We start from the raw sequence: 21,086 nt of genomic DNA on the forward strand, positions 1-21,086 counted from the left end.
ATAATAAATTTAGCTTAACACAGCAGGTTGATTACGGGAGGGGTCCAAGGAGAAGGGGAAAAAAGTGAGTGAACAATAATGTTTTAAATTTCATTGGAACAAAGATTTCCACCACCACCATCACCACCCTCAGCCTCTCATTAATACCCTGGAAGTCCAGAACAAAGTCTGCTATAATCCTACACATCCCCCCCGCCCCAATCTCCCTTATTTCAATGGGGTTGTACAGGTTTTAAGAGAAGCATTTAGCCCCCTGCAAACAAGGGCAGATAGGAACAAATTCACTACCTTCATTGGGTGTTGGTCCTGCTCATAGCAGGGATGAATCCACCAAAGACATGAAACGCCAAAAAAACCTGTTTGCTTAGGCCTAGGAAGCAGATAGAGACATAGCTGCAGGGGGGCTGGATTAGCTAAAGACAGAATCGTTAAAGGCTAGTTTGGTAGCTAGGCTCCTAGTTTAGGAAGTGGGAGAGCTAGGTTCAAATCCTTGCTCTACCACAGGTGTCTTGTGAGAGCTCAGGCAGGTCACCTAGTCTCTCTAGGCCTCAATTTACCATCTGTACAAGGAGCATAATGGTCAGTAGCATTTCTGTAGCCCATTGGCCTGACCCCCTTCCCAGAGTCTGGAACAGGCCCTCTTCCTGACTTTATTATTCAAACACAAAACTCACCAAACAAAGCTAGTCCCTTGACCAAAGCAGACAACAAAGGTCTCACCCTCTGTTCCAAGGCCTGCCATAAAAGCCTGTTTGCTTTCTGTAGTTTTCTTTTCAACAAGCCCCTTTCAGCCCTTTATAGGGATCACCTGATCCCTTCCCAGCTGGGTGTGATAATGGAACAGGGCTGGTGCCCCCTGGCCTTTAGAGGAGCAGACCACCATGTTACAACTACCCTAACTCGTAGGGATGTTGTGAGAATAACAACATCAACAACTGTGAAGTGCTCAGATAACTACAGTAATGGAGAGCTGAGAAGTACAATAACTAGATTGGCCCTGCCACCAACTGCTACATCTTCTTTATGGGTTAAATTTGATCTTCAGACGCGTGTGCAATTCCCACTGACATCTAAGAGTAGAATTGGATTATCTTGCTAACCACTCTTTCTGTTTAATAGCAGCCATTTGGGTTTAGTAACATAAGGACAGCCATCAAAAAACAAGAGATGGAACTTGAGCTGTAAATCAGACCCCCCATCCCCTAACCCTGGGACGCTCCTCGCTGAGCACAGGCTTTGGCTCAGGCCCATCAGAGTTAAAAGCAAAGTTATAGAACCCTGATGCACTCATGCTTTTAACTTCTCCAGCATGTGGGTCGCATGTAAAACAAGACACTGTGGTACAACAATTAAACCAAGTGGGCAGGGGTTGAATGGAGCAACTAAGTGTTTGTGTAAATATAAATATATATTCCTTGTTACAAAGAGAATTTGCAAAAGCTGTACTGATGCAGTGACAAGTCTGCTTGAGTATGTGGACATAGTGCAGGGAGCCAGGAGTTGCTCTCATTCATCTCAATTGGGTGTTAAAACTGAAGTTTAAGTTTCAGTTGAAGTTAAGACTGACAGTTCAAATGTCGGCCTTGTTTACTTTCACGGCTAATCAAAGCATGTAGGGATGATCATATTAGGCAAATCTGCACAGTATACTGTGAGTAGCATTTTATACTGGTGTCACGAGTGGGTGGGGCTCAACTTGTGGGTGGTGCTTGAGAGAGTACAGCTTTCTTTCCAATTTCACTGCCGCAGGGATGAAAGTGATTTCAGCTACTTAACCTAAAGCTTGAGTGCTGTGGGGCTGTTTTGTGTAAAGATAAATTCATGCTCCGATGACTGCAAAAATATTCACAGTCCACCAGCTTCACAGGCATCTGATCCGTAACACGTTAAATAAGTGAAAACTATGTGGGAAACTATGGCCTAACATCTTCCTCAAGCAAATAAAACCCAGTGTCAGAAAACTGAGCAAATATGTGCAGATTATTCCATACACTTGTTTTGCGTGGAGTGGTCTATAAAAGGATGGAAGCACTATCTTGTCATAAGTGGAAACCAGCTTGCATTGCATGCATGAGGTTTGGGACCCCTAGGTTAAAAGCTGGAGCACGCACCACTTTCTTCCCTTGCAGTTTGTGGCTCAGCTTCCAGACGCATCACCTGGTTTCATAGAGAGAAAGGGAGGATGTACTGCAGCAGCCCCCCAGATTCCTTGGGTGCTGTTTGCAATGAGCTCCCAAGCAATGCATCTTTCTCTACTTCCTGCCTTCACATCAAGGACACTGCTCAACCGATTTCCTCCCCATTTGTACTGGGATAAGGCCAGGCTGTGCCTGCGACATCACAGAAGCTATCTGCTGTTCCCTCATAATGGCTGAGTGCAGGCACATGACATGTCTCAGTGCCCACTGAGCCCTGCCAGGACAAGCTCAGAGAGGGAAGAGTGTTGGGGTATGAATGCCTTCCCACCAGTCCAGCATGAAAATCAGAACCGGTAACTAATTCCTCTTGCATCACATGCCTTGTGTGTCTCATTTTTACAGCCCTCCATCAGATTTCCTGACTCCCTACCTGTGCCTTAGCCATTGGACCACACTGGACTCCTAAAATGGACTGAATAATTGGATCACTCTATTGGCTGAACAGCTTAATGTTTATTTCCCTAACTCCCTGGATGTGATGTTTCAATAGACCAATTTTCAAAGATTTTTGGAAAGCGTCAGCAGGCCTTTACAGTGCCTCCCAAAATAGGCTGTGATGTTAACCCAGAAGAGCAGATGAAATCAGCAGGTTTTGCTGGTTCATCTCAGGCAGTGCAGTTAATCTGTGCAGAGCAAAGGAAAACAACTCTTTGTACAGTACCAAGCACACTGGGTTGAGGCTGCTCAAGAAATAACTGATCATGCAGCAAAGCCACCTTCAATTACATTGGTATTTTCCAGGAGCTTCTGGAGTCTGCATAGATATAAAATTTAACAAATTGATCTGGAACTTCTATATCATTTTATCATTGAAGGTTTAAGCATTATTGGAGGTCAAGGAACTGAAAGCGTGTCCTTTGCTGTTGCTATAATTTTACCATTGCCCCTGTGGCCTGAGCAGTGAGTCAACACTTGGAGCTTTGCTGGGTTGTTTCTGTTGAGAGGAGAAATTGATTATATGAGTTAGGTATTTCTTTGTTGCAATCCTGTTAACTTACAAAGAATGTACATAAAGTCCTGTCTCCCAGAACAAAGTAGAAACAAACAACAGGCAATTTCCTTGCTCAGAAATTCCCAGGGCTGCCACTCCAGCAAGTTCTGTGCCCAGAAGCTCTGTCTCTCTGTTTCCTCTCAGGCCTCGTCTTTGCTGGAGAAAACAAGGTATATTCTTAACATGAGTTAGATAACCTGAAGTAAATCCTAGTGAAGATGAGGCAGTTGAAATTGTCACACAAGTGAGCGGGTGCTTTTTAACTTGACACGCTAACTTGCGTGAAAACTACAAACTGCCTTGTTTTCCCTAGTTTACTTTAGCTAACTCAAGTTAACGCACCTTTTTTTCCTAATGAACACTCAACCTCAGGGTCACACTCACAAAGGGGTCTCTGGCTTTCTGCTGGCTTCCTTTAATACATGTGCATGCTTTTGTGTGCACACCTTACAAAACAATGCCCTAGCCCCTTACACTGGCAATCAAGTAAGCCTTTCAACCCATGTGATTTAGCTCCTCTTAGTCCTCATGCCTTTTATTGTCTCCAGCTATCACTACATAAAGGGGGTTTATTGTTCCTTCCACTGAGCTTGAAAGAAGGATGCTTAGCACACACATTGCTTTAACCTGGTCTGCCATTGTTTTTGGATCACAGACCCACTTGAAGGCAGCCATTAGCATCTTTCAGCATAACAGTATTATGCTTATTTTCTCTTTTGGTTAGATCACAGTTTAGATCCAAGAGCTCATGTGGTCACCATCGTTCGGATGTAAAGAGGCAGGATTTTTGCTATTCACTTGGAACGTTCTCATTGCAGCAAACAAAACTAGCCACAGCCTTCCTGATCTAGAAACCATCTAGGTTTGATTCTGCACCCAACAAGAACTGACTGTCTCCTTCATGGAGGATGACAATGAACAAGAGCAGAGTTGCTGGGCCTATTTGCCTGACGTCTGCCTGAGCAACATGTTCTGGTGGCTAGATGACAGAGACAGATCTCGGGCTGCTTTAGTCTGTAAAAAATGGAATCAAGCCATGTACTCAGGCTCTCTCTGGAGAACCAGAACAATCACCTTCAGTGGGCGGCCATCCAGGTCAAACACATCCGAGTTTGAATCTGCTCTGTGGTACGTCAAGAGATTTGGCAAGTATTTGGAACATCTAGAAATCAAGTTTCTGAATCCTTACAATGCTGTGTTGACCCGAAAATTTCAAGTGACTATGAGGGGGCTTCTCTCGCGCTTGGGCAAATGTAACAGCCGTCTGGTATCCCTGACTATTCAGCATCTGGAGTTGGACCGACTGGTCTGGAAAAATGGGATCAGGACTCAGTTTATCAAGAACATAAGTACTTTCCTGAAAAGAATGAGCAAGCACCTTGATTATCTCAACCTGAAAGGGGCAAGAGTGATGCTGGAAGAAGGCTGTGAGATTTTGAGCTCTTTGAGCTACTTGAAAAACAAAAGTTTTGCCTCTGAAATCAACATAGAAGACTTCTTCAGCCACCATCTTTCCATCTACAGCAGCCCCTTGTTCCACCAGACTATGTCCACGTTCCGCAACCTGGTCATCCTGACTCTCAATTACAACTGCATCTCGGATGAATTGCTGGACATCCTGTGCGAGAACAACGCCCATTCTCTCTGGACTATAAACATCAAGTGCCACACCCATGACCCTCATGGGCAGGTGGTTTGGGGAATGTCCTGGGCCAACCTAGCCAAGAGAGCACCCAAACTGAAAGTGAACTTCTTCTTTGAAAGAGTCATGAAGCACAACAGTCTAGCCAGAATACTCTTAGCAGAGATCCCACTCAGAAGCATCAGTCTACGGAGCTGCTATTTCAGTGACCCGGATTGGTCGATGAGGCCAACCCTCACCACTCTCTTACCAGCCTACAAGCACAGTCTGCAGGTATGGTGGGAACAGCAATAGTTTTTCATTTTGTCACTAATCTAACCAGGTGGCCGTGTGGGCGTTGTACCAAATTGTCAGTGTAAAAGTGAAACCCTGACCCATGAGGTCATTAGAGCTCCACAAGGCAGTTTTCACAAGAGATGAGTCCCATACATAACTGCCCTGCTCGTTGGTACCAACATTGACTCTGTTATTTATTTTCAAGAAATTAACGCTAGAGTTCAACAATGACCATGAATTGCTGGATGAGGAGCTGCTGCAGCTCGTGTTACTGTGCGAGAGGCTGTTCTTCCTCAAAGTCTGGGCCTTCCTCAGTGTGGCATTTGTGGAGAGGCTGCTGCAATATCGGGCAGAAGGGAAATGTGTCTTGTGTACCATGAAGGTAAAAAGTTCTTTTCAAACCTCCCGTCCTCCACCCCGTCAAAACGTAGTTTACGAATAGACTAATGCAGCCCTGCCTCTGAATGCGGTTTTAAAGTTACCATTAATATCCAGGGAAAGGGGTTGTGAGGAGGTGTAAGAATCCTACATGTATTCCCAAGGTACACTCGCAGAGACGGGTCTCCCAAGTCCTGACCAGCCCCAGAGAATGCTCAGAAAAGGTCATGATAACCCCGGTGTCACCTCTTCCAGAATCCTACTCCGTGCTGGGGAGCCCCCTATAAAGAAGGTCCTTATTCAAGAAAACATTTAAACACATCCTTAGGTCCTATTGACTTCAGTGAGACTTAAACATGTGCTTGTAGTCCATCCTGAATAGGGATGCTCTCCTGAATTGTGGGCAGGGACAGCTGCAGCCAGGGGAAACCATCCTGCCAGGGAGCTAGCAGAACCCCAGAGCCCTGTGCCTCCAGCAGAGAGGCAAGAGCTGATCCTGGGGATCAAGGGGTTCTGCGGGCAGAGAATGAGGCACTCTTTTTCCCAGCTATTCTGCTGTTGAAATCCCAAAAGCAAGGAAGCCTAGATTTTCATTCAGTCTGTAATAAGGAATTTCTCACTGACGGCACTGGGAATCTTGTCTGAGCAAAAACTGAGTAAGGACTTCAGGATTTGTCCCCATTTATGAGCTGGCTGGCTTATCTAGCAGTCTCAACAGCCACCCGGGCTTCTCCCTATTACTAGCTTAACTGCAGCGGCTGCATTGTGTGTCTGTGATTGCTGTCCATCCACCCAGGTGAGGATTTACACAACCAGGCATGAGACCAGCGAAGAGGACCGACTACTGCGAGACATTTACAAGAAGTTCAGAAACCTGATCGACTCAGAGCTTAATTATTTTGTCATCGCCTACCCAATGGTGTGAGCAGTGTGTGATGAGCCAGGAGTTAAAATAAAAACCAGTCACACGAGGAAATGTCTGATCTGTTCCTCTGAGGAAGTCTGTGCAGAGACTAATGGTATTAGCAATGTCCCTGAAAGGGAAAGCCACTGAAAGGGAAAGCCCACTAGAACTGTAACAAGCAGTGGGCAATTTTAGAGGCCCACATATTAAAATCCTGGCTTTCGCAGATGGCCCGCAGTGTCTCATCTTTGTTATTTTCTCTTGTCTTTGCAATGGCACTGAAGGAAGCAGAGAATATTATTCTGCCAGGACAGTCACATTTAAAATAATACCTAGCTCTTATATAATGTTTTCATCAGTAGAGCTCAGTGTGCTTTACAAAGGAACTCATTATCCCCATTTTAGAGATGGGGAAACTGAGGCCCAGAGTAGGGCTGTGACTAACCCAAGGTCACCCATCAGGCCACTGACAGAGCCAGAATAGAAGTGAGGTCTCCTGAGTCCTAGGTCCAGTATCCTATCCATTAGGAAACACTGTTTCTGCCAGCAGTTATCTTACGTTGGGCTGAAGTACATTCTCCATCCATTTGTCAGTGGATGGGTGTACACAGCACCACAGCTGGCCCTAACTAGCTTCCTGTCTCTCTAACATAACTAGTCACTTTGTGTGGAATATCTGTTCTAGTTTATGTAGTTCAAAAAAATCTGTCAATGAAAAGCAGTGACACTGACAGCACCCAAGATACACTAAGTGGCTGGAATGAAGGATTTTTTCTTCTTGTTCCATAACTTTAATGTCTACTGGAAAGCTTACAATAGATTTTCTGGGACACAGCAGCTGGGGAGGAGACATTTAGGTCTTTTTAAATTAATTCACACACCTAGGCCAAGTTCTGCTCTGAGTCACCCTAGTGTAAACACAGAGTCGCTAAGTTAATGTTCAGTGGAGTTCCTCCGGCTTTGCCCTGGTGTATCTCCCAGCAGAATCTGGCCCAGTGTGGGGGAATGCTGTCTCTGACATCAGGGCTTCAGAAGTCGTTAATGGAAATGGACTCCCTCATCCGCATGCATAGCACTTCGTCGATGTACAGTGTGTTCTCCTTGACCTGGATCTCCTCCTCCAGCGAAAGCTGTCGACGGCTCAGACCTTTCAGCTCCACCTCAGCTTGTGCCAAAGTGTCCTTTAGTCTAGGGGTGAAACAAAGAGAGACATTAGTTTTGACTACATGTACCTCCTTGCTATTGAGCGACATCACTTCCTCCCAACGTGAAACCCACAGGATGGGATGTGGCGGGAGGAAATCTCTGTGAAGATCCCCTTTGGTTTCTCCTCACACTGTTCCACTGGGGGGGCGTGGCCCATCCATGCAGGATAGATGTCCCCATACCCTGCAGGTCCCGTGGCCTCCTTCATGGAGGTCTGGTGCTTCCAGGTGTTTGGTCCTCTCTGTCCCACTTTGCTCTCCAGCAATGCAGCTCTTTCGTAACCACACTATCAGGGACTCCTCCTGGCCATGGTTGTCCAGGAGCCCTTCCCCTCTCCCTCTTAAAAAGGGGTCTCAAATGGCAATATAATATGGCTCCTGGTTCCATTACCTTCTCCTTATAAACTCTGCTGGGTACAGAGTAATGCCACCAATCCCCAAATCCCCATAACAACCCTGCCAGCCCTTCCCCCAGATATATCATCAGATCAGCAAAGAGCACTCCACATAGCCTGGGGGACAATGCCCAGAAGTGGCTGAGCCCCACTTCCACATGGGAGGGGATACGTCCATTTCCTCAAGGTTTCTTCCACATATGATCCAAGAGGCGCGACCTCCTTCCCCTTGTAAACAGCACCATTGGATTGGGAACATGCTGGGTGCTGGCAATTTTGCAGAACTGACTCTCCCAATTAAAACGATTTGAAGAAGGTTGCTAAGCCACAACATCCTACAACCCCATTCATGCTCCTCAAGCAGAAGCAGATGGGAAATGGTAGAATGAAAGGACAACAAAACTATGTAAAAAGTATCATTTTTTTCTTGACAATAATGGCGGAGCTGGGGCTCGGATGCTCCGGGCATTCCCATCACATCTTCTTTTTAATCATTTCCAGACCTAATGAGTGGAAAAATCACATTAATATCCATAACTCTGTCAGGGAAAACAACATGACACAAAGGGTATGTCTACACAGCTAAGCGGTGCGCAGGCTAGCCTACCCAAGCTAGTTTGAATCCCGCTAACACAGGTAATGACTGCAATGACGAGAGCGCAGCACAAGCTTCTGAGCAGGCTAGTGAGACAAATATGTAGCCAGGGCCTGGGCTGGGCTTGTACTATCCATGCTGCGCTGTCTTCACAGCTGTTGTTACCCTTACTAGCTGGGTTTAACTTAACGCATGTAGACAAGGCAATGCATAGTTTTTGCCGTGTAGACACACCCTTAAAAAGGGTTCTGGTACCCTACCATCAGATCTAGAAAAATAGGTATACAGAATATTGAAAACGTGGTAACTGTGTGCGAACATACATGTCTGTACATGTGCCTGGATTTATTACTTCTTTGGCCGGTTACATTTGCCCAGTGACCTACACCACTGACTTCTTGCTGTTTAACCATTTCACTTACCTCTGAATATTGGTTGTGATCTCCTGAACCTCACTGATCAGCCTGTATTGCACCATATCACGACACAGCTCCACATTGGGACGATGGGTCCTCGTCTCCAAACGTGTTTGAGCCACCTTGGCAGGTCCTTCTTTATCGATTATAGCTTTCTTTAAGGCCGCAATGTTTTTTTCCTGGGATGTAATCTCATCCATCACCTTAGTAAATCAACAAAAGGAAGTGCTGCACGGTGCCACTTGAAAATGTGATATCCTCTTTAATAATGAGGATATTTTGCAATTCTAAGGTGTTACTTCATTCGCGGATCTCAAAGTACAGAGGTGAGTGAGGATTATTACCCCCAGTTTACTGATGGGATAACTGCAGCACAGTGGGGAGGGAAGGATTAAGGTCAAGATTTTCGAAAGTCATCTCTAACACTCAATTTTTTGGGCGTCCAATTCGAGATACTTAGGGCCTGATTTTCAGAGGTACTGTACTAAGCATTCACAACTCAAGCTGAAATCTATTTGAGTTGTGGACACCTGTAGAGTAGAGCATCTCTAAAATTCAAGGGGTGAAATCCTGGCACCATTGAAGTTAGTCTCAAAACTCTTATTGAGTTCAATGGGCCAGGATTTCACTCCAGGGGTCTTAGGTTGGGCACTCAAACACTGAAGAATCCATAATTAGAGGCCACTTTTGAAAATTTGAGCTTAAATGACTTGTCCAAGGTCACATCGCAAGCGAGTGATAGAGCTGCGAACAGACGCCGTGTCATCTGATTCCCAGGTCCAGACACTGCCATTAGACCACAGCAGCCTCTGAATGGCTACTATCTAATAGGTAGCACTGTGTTATCATCAAAAGCCTCCAAGCTTTCATGTGCCTTGTAGCACATGCAGTCATGAGGATTTATATAACTGGGAATAGAAAAGCTAATGGTACTTCAGTTATAAAAACAGAAAAAGCACTGGGCTTTGTCCAGCTTAGAACTGCAAAGTTTGAATTCTTAAGGCACAATAGCTCAAGGCATTGCATCAATAGAACTGGCTGATGTCCCTGTCCTATTTTCTCTGCTGACTGTCTCTAGCGTTTACCTTAGCAAGGTGGATCTCCAGGTTGTTTTTTGCATCTTTTGTCTCCTTCACCCTGTTCTTAAAAGCAATGTTCACTGTCTCGCACTGCTTGCGCATGTCACTTGCTGTCTGGGATAAGATTCGGTCAATCAAGGCCCTGAGCGCCAAAGAGTTGTTTCTCTGCTTGTCGGCCTTTTCAATATTTACATTTGAGAAATCTACCCAGTCTTCAGGGCTCACAGAACTATAATAAAATAAAAAAGGTCTCTTTATGTATCTTCAGCCCTCTTTGTGTATTCATAAATGTGCATTAACGACAGAAGATCTCTATTAATACGAAAGAAGCAGTATTATTATTGCTTATTATTATGTTAATCATTATTAAGCAACATTATAATTATTGACCACAATCAACATCAGGCTCAATGGTGCTAGGCATTGTACAAACACATAGTAAAAGACTTTAGCTTAAGAATGAAATAGACAAAAGTTGGGTGGGGAAACAGAGGAAGCAACTTGCCAAGGTCATACAGCAGATTAATGACAGAGCCAGAAACTAAACCTAGATCGCTTGAATCCTACTCCAGTGGCCAATCTACCGGACCACACTCTGCAGCCATTAAGATGTGGAACTGGAAGTTAAGATTAGTAAATCCAGCGTGGGTATCCAGTGACATGGAGTTTTGCTTTCATAAACAATTAGCACCAGAGCCATTCAACAGAACTATAGTCCATTAGTTATGAGTATTGTTTTTAGATGAAAGGCACTCGGATACTATGGTATGGGCCGCAGTATAAATCCCTAAGATAGACAGACAGAGACAGTCAGACAGATAGCCTTATTATAAAAACTGGAATGGGTATGTTAGGCCTTGTATTACAGGGATAGTTTATATTATGTCTATATAATCACTGGATGTGGAGCTAGGGAAATAACCACTTACTTTCCTTCAACCTTCACTACATTTCTGGCATATCTTATATCAGGTGTATTGTTTGTCAGGTTGGAACAATAGTTATCAATTGTCAAGGCGGTGAACTTGTCTTTCAGATCCATCTCCAGATTGTATTTAGCTGAACGGTTTAACCTTGGGGGAAAACAATTAGACTCTGTTAATCTGAAACCTAACAAAATAATTATCCCCTTCTCTTTTTAATGGAGGTAAACCACCATTAAAGGGCCAAATTCTGCCATCCGCTGGCCCTTAGAAATCCCACTGACATTCATGCAGCTTGATGGCAGGAACAGGTAAATAAGAAAATATGAATGTTATTATCATAATAGGCAACACTGTGAGTTACAGGTTGTAAAAATCTAGGGCATGCTGCTGCTGCCATTGAAGTCAATGGTAAAACTCCCGCAGGCTTCAGTGGTGTGGGATCAGGACAGAGGCCCTGGGAGTCAACGGCTGCTGGGGCATATTGTGCTGTCAGTGTCTAAACAGAACTCTCCACTGAAATCAGTGCTGCTAAAAATCAAATGGTATGGTCTAGGCCCTGAGAAGTACTAACTCCTGCAACTCCCCTCTGATTTCAGCAGCTGCTTAGCACCTCTGAGGATTTGACACTAGCCATCCTACAACCTGTCCAGAAGCACTCCCCTGTCTGAGCTATCCGGTGGTTTGTTCCTCTGTTGAGATACCTAATTTGCTCATTGGTTTGTTCCAGTGTGCGCTCAAGCAAAGCCATAATCCCTTGGAGCACTTCAACTTCCTTTATCAGTTCCCGCTCCACTTCGTCATGGACCAAGTCAATCCCAACTCGCCTCTGCCTAAGAGAAAGAAGAGAGAGCCATCACTCTGTGTCGACCATTTGAGTATTGCAGCTCTGGACAGCCAAAACCGTGTTCTTGTTATAACTGATTGGAAATAGTCACCTTTCCACTCCAAGGACCTGATTCTCCTCTGGTTTACATTAGTGTAAATCAGGAGTGACTCCATGGAAGGCAACCAAGAAGAAAATCAGGCCCTTTGTTTGCAGAGTCAGGAATAATGCTGCTTTTCTCTTTCCTGGCTTATTTTACAAAGGTTTTTTTAAGATGAATAAAGCAAGGAAATCTGCTCAGAACACATGACGGATGGGCCTGGTCCTGCAGCCTTTCTTCACATGCTTAGACGCAGTGAAGCACAAAAAGGACTGGGCTTTGTGACTTGTTCACTTTGTTTTCATATATTGATCATGTTTCTTACACACTTGTTTATTTAGGGCCTCATCTTGAAAGGTTCTGAGCAGCCTTAATTCCCACTGAAGCCGATGGGAGCTGTGGGTGCTCAGCACTGTTGAGAATCCATCTGGACCTGAGCTCTGAGGGCAGTCCTCCATGCCTGCTATCAAAGTCCTAGAATTCCTCAAGTTTCATCCACTTTACACCCTGCAACTTGATGATCTGCTTCATTGTCACCACCCTTCCAGAGGAGGAAGCCTGCAGTGCACTTGAAACCAATCAGCGCTGCTCTCCACTCAGCCCAATGGGATGCTCTTGGATTTCCCTTATTTTCCCAAGAGGCCTGAAAGCACTGCCTCCATTGCACTCCCAGCTCCTGCTGGCCTGGAGCCATATGGGAGACAGGCTGGGAATCCAACCCAGATCTCCCCTACTGGAGCGCAGGGCACAAAGCACTTCCTTCTCTCTGGGTGTCTGCCTCTCTTACGAAGAGCCTATATCTGCAAAGTGCTGAGCACCTGCAAATCCTGCTGACTTTGGCTGGGATTTCCAAAGATATCTACGAGAGCAAAGTTCCTAACTCCCACTGGATGTCAATGGGAGCTCAGCACCTATTTCCCATAGACAACCTTTTAGAAACTCCATCTTTAGACGGGTTGCAGGGGTACCGCACTTTGCAGGATTGGGCCTTACATGTCATACATCCCAGGCCCCGACATATCATTTATCCAAAACACTGTCAGATTTTTCATTTTTTTAACATTTTAGTCATTAATTTTTTTATCCTCCTTAATTATTATTATTGTTGTTGTTTGGCTATTACCCTTACCTGTTCAAGAGACATTCTTGAGCGATGAATAGTGGCTCTTTACAGCTTTCCAAAGCTTTCTCTAGCCTTGTCTTAAAAGTCAACAGCACCTCTGTCTCATTAACAATCTGTTCTAGTTTGTCATCTAATTCCTGCTTCCAGAATTTTATTTCATCAAGTCTCTGTTCTGCAGAATGAAGAGACATTTCAAATTAATTAGAAATAAAAGCCTGGCTTTTTCTACAGGGCCTCACGGCCGAGCCTTAGCCATGAGCAGAAAGGGACTCGAGCCACCAAAAGTGCTGTGCATATAGCTCTGTATGCTGATGTACGGCAATGGTTTCACTAAAGCACTGGACTATGAGCCAGGAGATGTGGGTCAATTCCTGCCTCTGCCACAGACTTCCTGTGTGACCTTGGGCAAGTTGCTTGATTTCTCTGTGACTAAGCTCTTTGTTTGTGAAATGGAGGTGATGATAATGATACTTCCTTTGTCTGTCTTATCTCATTAGACCGTAAGCTCATTGGGGTAGAGGCTGCTTCTTACTACATCTATGTACAGTGTACAATGAAGCTCTGGCCACACTGGGTGCCTCCGGGTACTATTGTAATAAAAACAATAATGCTTTCAAAGGGTCAGACTGTAACTGGCCTTTGCAGGGATACATGGTTAAGAAAGAGGATTCTCAAGTGCAAATCACAACTGCATCCACCTTACCCCTGGCACCCTGATGCACAGTCTCTCTCTGAATTCCCTGTGGAACATGGTGGAGCTACACCATTTCCATGGTGGGACAATGTAGTGTGTGACTCAGTGTTGCTGTTGGTTTTTTTTCTTTTCTCAGTCCAGACTCTTGCCTTAACAATTAGTTAGTAAATATTACACCAGGATTGAATTTGTCTCCCTACATCTAACAGATGCCTGAAACTGTTTGGTTCCATAAAATATAAACTCCATCACAAAGTATTTTTAAAAGGATTTGGAAATGCATCCCCATTTTTCTAAGGGAAGGAGAAATAAGCCATTAAAACTATTTAATATCTCCTGCTTTTTGAGAGTCTCCCTTAAACAGTCCAATAAAATAACAAAGCCCACAAAGCCCACATGATCACCTATTTTCTTGTTAACGTCACTTTGGGTTTTCTGAGTTGTTTTTTCGATTTCATCCACCAGCCTCTGGCTCTCAGCTACAAGTCGCTCTGATCTGGATCTCTGACTCTCTGCACTGGCATACTGTGTCTTGCTTGCAATATGCCACTCTGCGGGGAGGAACTTGGGTGGAGCTTGCAACAGTTTGGCCATTGTCTTTTTGAAAGATCCTGAATCTAAAGCAGCAGCTTAGCTCTTCAGATGGAGAACCTGAAAATGGGATAATATCATATCAAGTCATTTGGGCACAGATAGCAAAACAAGCTGCCTTCAGGTCAGAGAGGATAGGGTGGAAACTGGGTAAATAGTAGCCCCTGAATGAAGTAGGTGAAGACTTCACGTGGACCAGACTTCGGGTCAGCTTGGAGGATGATGAGGGAGAGGGAAGGCACTGGAAGCTAAACCACATAAAGCAAAATCATGGAGGGATGGAATAAAGGGAAAGATGGGGCTTGTAGGGCAGGGAGGAGCAGGGAGAGAAACTGAAAAGGAATATGGAAGAAGGTGACAGATAACATAGGGAAAGAAAGAAAAAACACGGGGAAAGGAGAAAAAGGAGAGTGAAATTACTCAAAGGACAAATAGGGAAAATTTAAAAAAGAGAGGAAGACAAAATCAGAAAAATTCTCTTGAAGAAAAAGAAGAGATGTAGGAACAGGGGTAGAGGTGACAGGAGCTGAACATTTTAAAAAGAATTAAGCAGAAACATTAGACTAAGGGAAAACAGACCTGAAAAAAGATGGAGGATAACATACACCAAGAGGTACAAGGGAAGGAGAAAGTGGAAGGAAGGACAGAAGAAAATAAAACAAAAACTAAGACCAACTAAGGTAATTTTTGTTACTTATGGAAATGGTAATGCTAAGAGGTCATGAAAAAATACGTGAATTTGGTACAATATATAAATGTATTATAATATACCCTTGTGCTGAAAACATGATTTTGTGCTTCCATCCAACTGTTTCCCCAACAATCCCTTCCCTAAACACACACAGCACACCAATCCCTCCCTTTAAATCCACTCCACTCCCATCGCTACCCAACAAATACAGACATAAATCAGTCTATGCCACCAAACCCACCCACACCTATCTGTCCCCTCAAACCACACATATACTTCTGCTGGTGTGGTTACTGGCCTGACTGTTGCTTATGGCAAAAGCTGGCCACGTTCTAAGATCTTGGCTTCCCTTAACCGGCAGATACACTCCAGATTGTGACTTCAGCTCAGTCGCTGCAGCTGTGAAGCATGTTTTTTCCCTGAGACTGACTATTCCAGGAGCAGACTCAGAAACAGCCTGCAATATACACAAACCTGTTCCTATGGGAACAAGGGAACACTTCACCTTGGCAACAGAGGCGGAGTTCTGGAAGAGGCACATGGCTGGAGAATAATAGTGCTTTCCCTTCCAGTACATGAGCATCTATCTATCTCTCACGCAGAGACTTAATGCACTTGGATTTATTGTTACAATTAATTATGTAAGGGTGCTTACAGCCTGGGATAAGCAGCTTTATTATTTTAAATCTGGCTAACTAACCAAATGAATTATCATCTACCTTGTACTGAAACCTAGTAACAAGAGCTTCAAGTGACTGTCTAAATTGTAACCAATTAAATACTTTCAGCAATATTTTGTGAGCACTATTTTGTTTTTAAACAGGCAGTTATATTTTTTTTCCTTTCAGGGAACAAAAGATCAGGAGCCAGAGACAAGAAAAGATGGATCTGAACTGAAAAAGGGATTAGTCTAGATATTATGACGGTCAGTGCTCTGTAAATATCAGATAGCTATAGGTTACCTGAAAGGAGAAGGATCTGGTATTTAAGAGATGGAAAGAAGGGAGAAGAGAGGACAGGAAAGAGAGATGTGGAGCTTTGAAGGAGAAAGAAGATGGAGCTGAAAAGTTGAAAACTGGGGAAATATTCCAGATCACCCTGAGAGCTAGACTGTGCACACAGACCTAAGTCCGTATGTCTCTGTCATCCCAGATTGTAAAGTCCACCTGAAAATATTTTAGTGTGACACAGTGGTATCCCATTATCTTTCTTTTGGTTCTGGAACTTTTCCACTGACAATCTCAAGCCTGCTCCTGCTCCTCAGAGTTAAGGGCACTCAGTATTTTGCACAATTGGGCCCTGGCTTATTATGTATTATGTAAAGCCACTAAGAACCGGTGAATCTTTTTACCTGAAATAAGTGTTCTGCATTTCTCTTGCAGCCTTCATCCTTACCTGTGTTAATGTCATTAACTGGAGAAGAGAAAACATAAAACTTTGAACTCAAGTCCAAGAGAAAATACTTTCAAAATATTTTGTTTGTAAAACGTATTTATTTGTAAATATCAAGCCTACACATATCCTGTTTATTGGTTTATGTCTCTAAAACTTCCTCTTTATTTTTAAAACCTCACAGGGAACCCTTAAAGAAACACCGTCAAGTAATTTTATTTCCTAACTTAAATTATGGTTAACACAAGTTTTAATTAAACGTAATATGGATGAAGAGGATTTTTTTAAAGTTAAAAACAATCAGAATCATTTTATTTTTAATAATTAAAACAATTTTTAACATTCCCAGGCGATTGTGAACCCAGACACCATCTCATGCTAATCCACGAGAACCAGAAAGAGAAACTGAGCAGTCAAGTTTCCCTATTTGAACGAAATGTAACAATAAAAGAACAAAAATAAGCAATTGAACAGCATAAAGGGAAAAGGAAATTTGATCTTTCAAATTTTTCTGATTTTAATCATTTTTAAAAATTAAATAAAAACAAGGTATTTAATAACCTCAGATAGAATCATAGAGATGTAGGGCTGGCAGGGACCTCAAGAGTAGAGCCCTGCATGGATACAAAATTTATATCAACGGATGCATGTCAGGCCACTGGTCACAAGAGCCAGCCTGGCAGCTCCTCCAGTGTGGCTGTTCCGCCCCCAGCCCTGCTCACTGGGGTAGGCACCAGGCTCACCAGCAGCTGTCCCTGGTCACACTACTGTGTGTGAACAGCTTGCATGCTCCCGGACAGGAGACACACTCTCAGGGCTGGCTCTAGGTTTTTTGCCACCCCATGCTCAGGTAGTCGTGATGTCATCTTCTCCCAGAGCCTGCAGGGGCTTTACCCCTCTCACACTCGGCTGTGCGGAGAAGCCCCGATATAAGGGGTGGCACAAGGCAGCACAGCAGCCAGTGTGCAGATGAGGCGGCGCAGCCCCTGCAGGACTCGGCCTCTCTTCCCCAGGTAGCGGCTGGGCCCAGGCAGCTCAGCATCCTGAGTCTGGAACTTCCCCTTCCCACTGCGGCCAGGGGCGCGGCGCCCTTGCCTCATCTAAGTGGAGCAGCTCCGAGAGCGCAACTGCCCTGAAAAAAAAAGGATGGCTGGAATGCTGTCCCTGGAAATGTTCCATCCCAGGCACGTGCTTGCTTTGCTGGTGCCTACAGCCGGTCCTGCACATTCTGCTGCGTGGAAGGGACGCCTGTCTGGGAGCTGCTCACAAACACTAGCATGACATGAGATAGTTGCCAATGAGCCTGGTGCCCACCCCAGTGGGCAAGGCTGGGGGGACAGTACAGCCATGCCGGAGTTGCTGCCCAGGCTGGGTGCTGGCTCCTGCGAGCAGCAGCCCTACACACTGATGGTTTCACTGCTGCCATTCCTGCTAGAGCCCTGCAGCTCCACAGATCTCCACTTTATACAGATATTGGCATCCACAGATATACATTCAGCATCCACACAGGGCTCTACTCAAGAGGTCATCGCTAGTCCATCCCCTTGTGCTGAGGCAACCTGGCCATGCCTGACAAGTGTTTGGGAACGTTTTCACTATCAGCTGTATCGGCAGGTAGCAATCGATTTCTTAGGTATCGATATATCGTGTCTCATCTAGATGCAATATATCGATCCCCAAACATGCTCCTGTTGACTCCGGAACGCCACCGGAGCAAATGGCGGTAGCGGAGTTGACGGGGGAGCCGCGGACATCGATCCCGTGCCGTGAGGACGGTAGGTAACTCGATCTAAGATACTTCGACTTCAGCTACTCTATTCACGTGGCTGAGGTTGCGTATCTTAGAGCGACCCCCGCCCCCAAGTGTAGACCAGCCCTTTGTCTAACCTGCTCCTAAGACCTCCAAGGATGGGGGATTCCCTTGGAAGCCTATTTCGCTATTTAACTAGCCTCACGGTTAGATTTTCCCACCACACAACCTACATTCCCCTCGCTGCATATTAAGCCCATTACCCCTTGTCCTATAAGGCATGTCACTTGATGAGGCCCCCTCCCCAGACCCCATCTCCTCAATGCACTGGGCTTTGCATCCAGCCTCCCCCTCAATCCATAGACCCTGCAGCATCACCCCGCCCCGCCCCCCCGCCTCACCCACAGCCAGCCAATCCCAGAGCCGCACTATCCCCGCAGCCAATCAGCTGCCCCCAGCCTGAGCCCGCCCTCCTGCACCACTCGTCAAGATTCATGAGGCCTCATGAATATGCAAAGACAGGCGGCCAATGGGGGCAGCCCGGCTCGTTCCCACTTTGGCTGGCAGAACGGCCGGGCGGCCGCGGGTGCGACTGAATTGCGATGCGGGAGGGCGCAGACAGAGCCGCCTCCATGTCCGCTCAGCCAGCGGTTCCTCGGGCCGCGGCAGCCACCGCAGAAGCCAAGCTCACCCACCCGGGCAAGGCGATCCTGGCCGGTAAGGCGCCTCCCCGGCCGTCCCCGCGCGGGGAGTGAGGAGGCGGAGCCGCTGCCCGCCCTGCCCCGCCCTACGCGCAAGGAGGGGGCAGCGAGGCCGGGGGAATTCACACTCCCGGAGTGCCCGCCCGCACCGCCCCCCGGGGTGTCACCGGGAGTGTCGCCCGCCCCGGCCGCGGCTTTGCCGAGTCCCGGCTGGGGGGCGGGGCAGCGCGTGCTGGTGTGAGGGGGCGTTGGCTCGAGTGTGGGGTGCAGGGGGGGGCGGTCTCAGCGGGGCGGGGGGGGGAGCTCGGCTTCAGTGGGGCTGTTGGTGTGGGAGGGCCGGTCTCAGTGGGGATGGCGGAGCGGGGCTAGTGGGCGGGGACTAGTCTCAGTGGGGCTGGGTGTGGGAGGGCCTGTTGGAGGGGGGATGGTCTCAGTGGGGCTGGAGGAGAGGGGCTGGGCAAGGGAGGACCTGTTGGGGGTCAGGCTAGTCTCAGTGGGGCTGGTCAACGGAGGGCCTGTTGGGGGGGTTGGTCTCAGTGGGGCTGGAGGAGAGGGGCTGGGCAAGGAAGGACCTGTTGGGGGTCAGGCTAGTCTCAGTGGGGCTGGGCAACGAAGGACCTGTTGGGGGTCAGGCTAGTCTCAATGGGGCTGGGCAACGAAGGACCTGTTGGAGGTCGGGGGGTTGGTCTCAGTGGGGCTGGTTGAGGGCCTGGGGTTGGTCTCAGTGGGGGTAAGGGGCTGGTTTCAGCGGGGCTGGGTGTGGGAGGGCCTGTTGGAGGTGGAGGGGTGGTCTCTATGGGGCTGGAGGAGAGGGGCTGGGCAAGGAAGGACCTGTTGGGGGTCAGGCTAGTCTCAATGGGGCTGGGCAAGGGAAGGCCTGTTGGAGGTGGAGGGGGTTGGTTTCAGTGGGGCTGGGCAAGGGAGGACCTGTTGGGGGAGGGAGGAACTGGTCTCAGTAGGTTTGGGGTGGTTGGTTGGAGGTGAAAGGGGGTGATGGCAGGCTCATGATAGCTGTAATTTACCGTGTACTAGGAGAGCCATGGAAGGTGGTACTGATGTTGCTCCTGGTTCCTTGCTGCTCTAGCTTCATTCCAAAGACAGTGGTGCTGACCTGGCTGCTAAGTCCCTTTTCTTTTTGTGTTCATTTCCTTTAATGACATAGAGGGAGCTTCCCCCAAGGGATAAGGAATGGTCTCAAAGAGGGGGCTGTGTTATGCAGAGAGATTTTTGGGGTGAGTTGAGCCATATGGGTTTCCTTCATCCTCCCTTCTGCAAGAAATTGTCAGTCTCTGGTGCTGAAGGCCAGACTTTCAAAACTCCCATTTAGGGACCCAAGTAAGGGCCGTAATCTCCCCTGCTTTGCACCTTGTTTAATCACTAATACATATTCAGAGTGCATGTAAAACTCTACTGTTTTGCTTTAGTAGAGTTTTTACAACTGTTTTGTACTGGGATAAATGATTACAAGGCAGTGGAGAATCAAGTTGTAAAAAAATTGATTTGCAGTCATGTCCATCATTTGAAAGCTGGAAACACACACCCTTGAACCGAATTGAAATATAATGATTTGGAGGGGTTTCTGGATGAATGGAACGGGGGTAAAAATGGTAAGTTAGCTTAAAAATCGGGACTGATCTCTTGGAAAGCGTGGATAGCATGTGTGCAGACTAGGGGCCTGATACTTCTAACATTAAAGTCAACTGGAATTCTGCCTTTAATTTCAGTGGGAGATCCTGAAAAGTGATCTCACATTCCATTGAGGGCTTCTGAAAGGTTATTTTGAATTTAGCAGAAGCCTGAGATGAAATATTCCTTGGTTAATTGTTGCTGAGTAATGTATTACTCTAAGAATTCTGTGGGTGAAGAGAGAAAGGGGACCTCTTAAAGTTTGTATAGATGTGGTCCAAAGAATAATAAAACTCAATTGGATATTGGGAAGAGTCAAAGGGGAGCAGGGGGACAAAATTTCCAAAAATGAGTATCTAAAATATTGGGCCAGATTTTCACAAATGCTGAGTACCCACAACTCCAGCTGAAGTCTAAAGTGAAAATCACCTGATCCAACTCCCACTAAAATCAAGAAGTGTGTCCTTTGGATTTGTATTGGTGTGTCTATTGGTTTTTGTCATGTTTATTGGTTCGTTTAATGATCTGTGTGAGCTGGGTGTTAAGCTAAAGTTATACCACCATCCTTGTGATTTCCATAGTTAATATTT

At 46.1% G+C, this 21,086-nt stretch overlaps 3 protein-coding genes across 11 annotated transcripts in view; 2 read left to right on the top strand and 1 right to left on the bottom strand.

Moving 5' to 3' along the window:
* The first annotated feature begins 4,090 nt into the window (after nucleotides 1-4,090).
* LOC115636718 (F-box only protein 39-like) lies at nucleotides 4,091-6,410 on the top strand. The gene is made up of 3 exons (XM_030537152.1): nucleotides 4,091-5,104; nucleotides 5,313-5,489; nucleotides 6,282-6,410. Exons 1-3 carry the CDS (start codon nucleotides 4,091-4,093, stop codon nucleotides 6,408-6,410), a joined length of 1,320 nt encoding a protein of 439 aa, XP_030393012.1.
* A 768-nt stretch (nucleotides 6,411-7,178) lies between these two features.
* Nucleotides 7,179-16,402, bottom strand: TEKT1 (tektin 1). Of its 4 annotated transcripts, none has more exons than XM_030537115.1 (8): nucleotides 16,379-16,402; nucleotides 14,150-14,396; nucleotides 13,058-13,223; nucleotides 11,707-11,835; nucleotides 11,009-11,152; nucleotides 10,086-10,308; nucleotides 9,007-9,203; nucleotides 7,179-7,577 (listed from the first exon to the last, which is right to left on the bottom strand). In XM_030537115.1, exons 2-8 carry the CDS (start codon nucleotides 14,337-14,339, stop codon nucleotides 7,418-7,420), a joined length of 1,209 nt encoding a protein of 402 aa, XP_030392975.1. In that variant the 5' UTR covers nucleotides 14,340-14,396; nucleotides 16,379-16,402; the 3' UTR covers nucleotides 7,179-7,417. The 4 variants fall into 4 exon arrangements, with proteins under 4 accessions (XP_030392975.1, XP_030392976.1, XP_030392973.1 ...); XM_030537116.1 differs by lacking the exon at nucleotides 16,379-16,402 and adding an exon at nucleotides 15,377-15,479; XM_030537113.1 differs by lacking the exon at nucleotides 16,379-16,402 and adding an exon at nucleotides 15,326-15,479.
* A 2,322-nt stretch (nucleotides 16,403-18,724) lies between these two features.
* LOC115636701 (tricarboxylate transport protein, mitochondrial-like) overlaps nucleotides 18,725-21,086 on the top strand; it is a 43,915-nt gene continuing 41,553 nt past the window's right edge. For 2 of the 6 annotated variants that reach the window (XR_003997014.1, XR_003997015.1), the window contains exon 1: nucleotides 18,725-18,886. Coding sequence is in view for 2 of the 6 variants with exons in the window: in XM_030537117.1 (XP_030392977.1) it covers nucleotides 18,772-18,886 (115 nt within the window). In the remaining 4 variants the exon portion in view is untranslated. Of the gene's footprint in view, nucleotides 18,887-19,428; nucleotides 20,103-21,086 lie in introns of those variants that run through there. The other 4 variants (XR_003997017.1, XM_030537117.1, XM_030537118.1 and 1 more) reach the window with 3 other exon arrangements.

This window comes from Gopherus evgoodei, chromosome 17, assembly GCF_007399415.2.
Source record: "Gopherus evgoodei ecotype Sinaloan lineage chromosome 17, rGopEvg1_v1.p, whole genome shotgun sequence".
NCBI lineage: Eukaryota > Metazoa > Chordata > Testudines > Testudinidae > Gopherus > Gopherus evgoodei.

What these genes read in the sequence shown, in the direction of transcription:
- TEKT1 (XM_030537115.1), bottom strand. Translation starts at nt 14,339, where the DNA reads ATGGCCAAACTGTTGCAAGCTCCACCCAAGTTCCTCCCCGCAGAGTGG. An exon ending in TGACGTTAACAAGAAAATAG is followed by an intron (nt 13,224 to 14,149) that starts GTGATCATGTGG and finishes TTCATTCTGCAG; the next exon opens with AACAGAGACTTGATGAAATA. An exon ending in GTAGTGAAGGTTGAAGGAAA is followed by an intron (nt 10,309 to 11,008) that starts GTAAGTGGTTAT and finishes ATTTTATTATAG; the next exon opens with TTCTGTGAGCCCTGAAGACT.
- LOC115636718 (XM_030537152.1), top strand. Translation starts at nt 4,091, where the DNA reads ATGGAGGATGACAATGAACAAGAGCAGAGTTGCTGGGCCTATTTGCCT. An exon ending in CCTACAAGCACAGTCTGCAG is followed by an intron (nt 5,105 to 5,312) that starts GTATGGTGGGAA and finishes TTTATTTTCAAG; the next exon opens with AAATTAACGCTAGAGTTCAA. An exon ending in GTGTCTTGTGTACCATGAAG is followed by an intron (nt 5,490 to 6,281) that starts GTAAAAAGTTCT and finishes CCATCCACCCAG; the next exon opens with GTGAGGATTTACACAACCAG.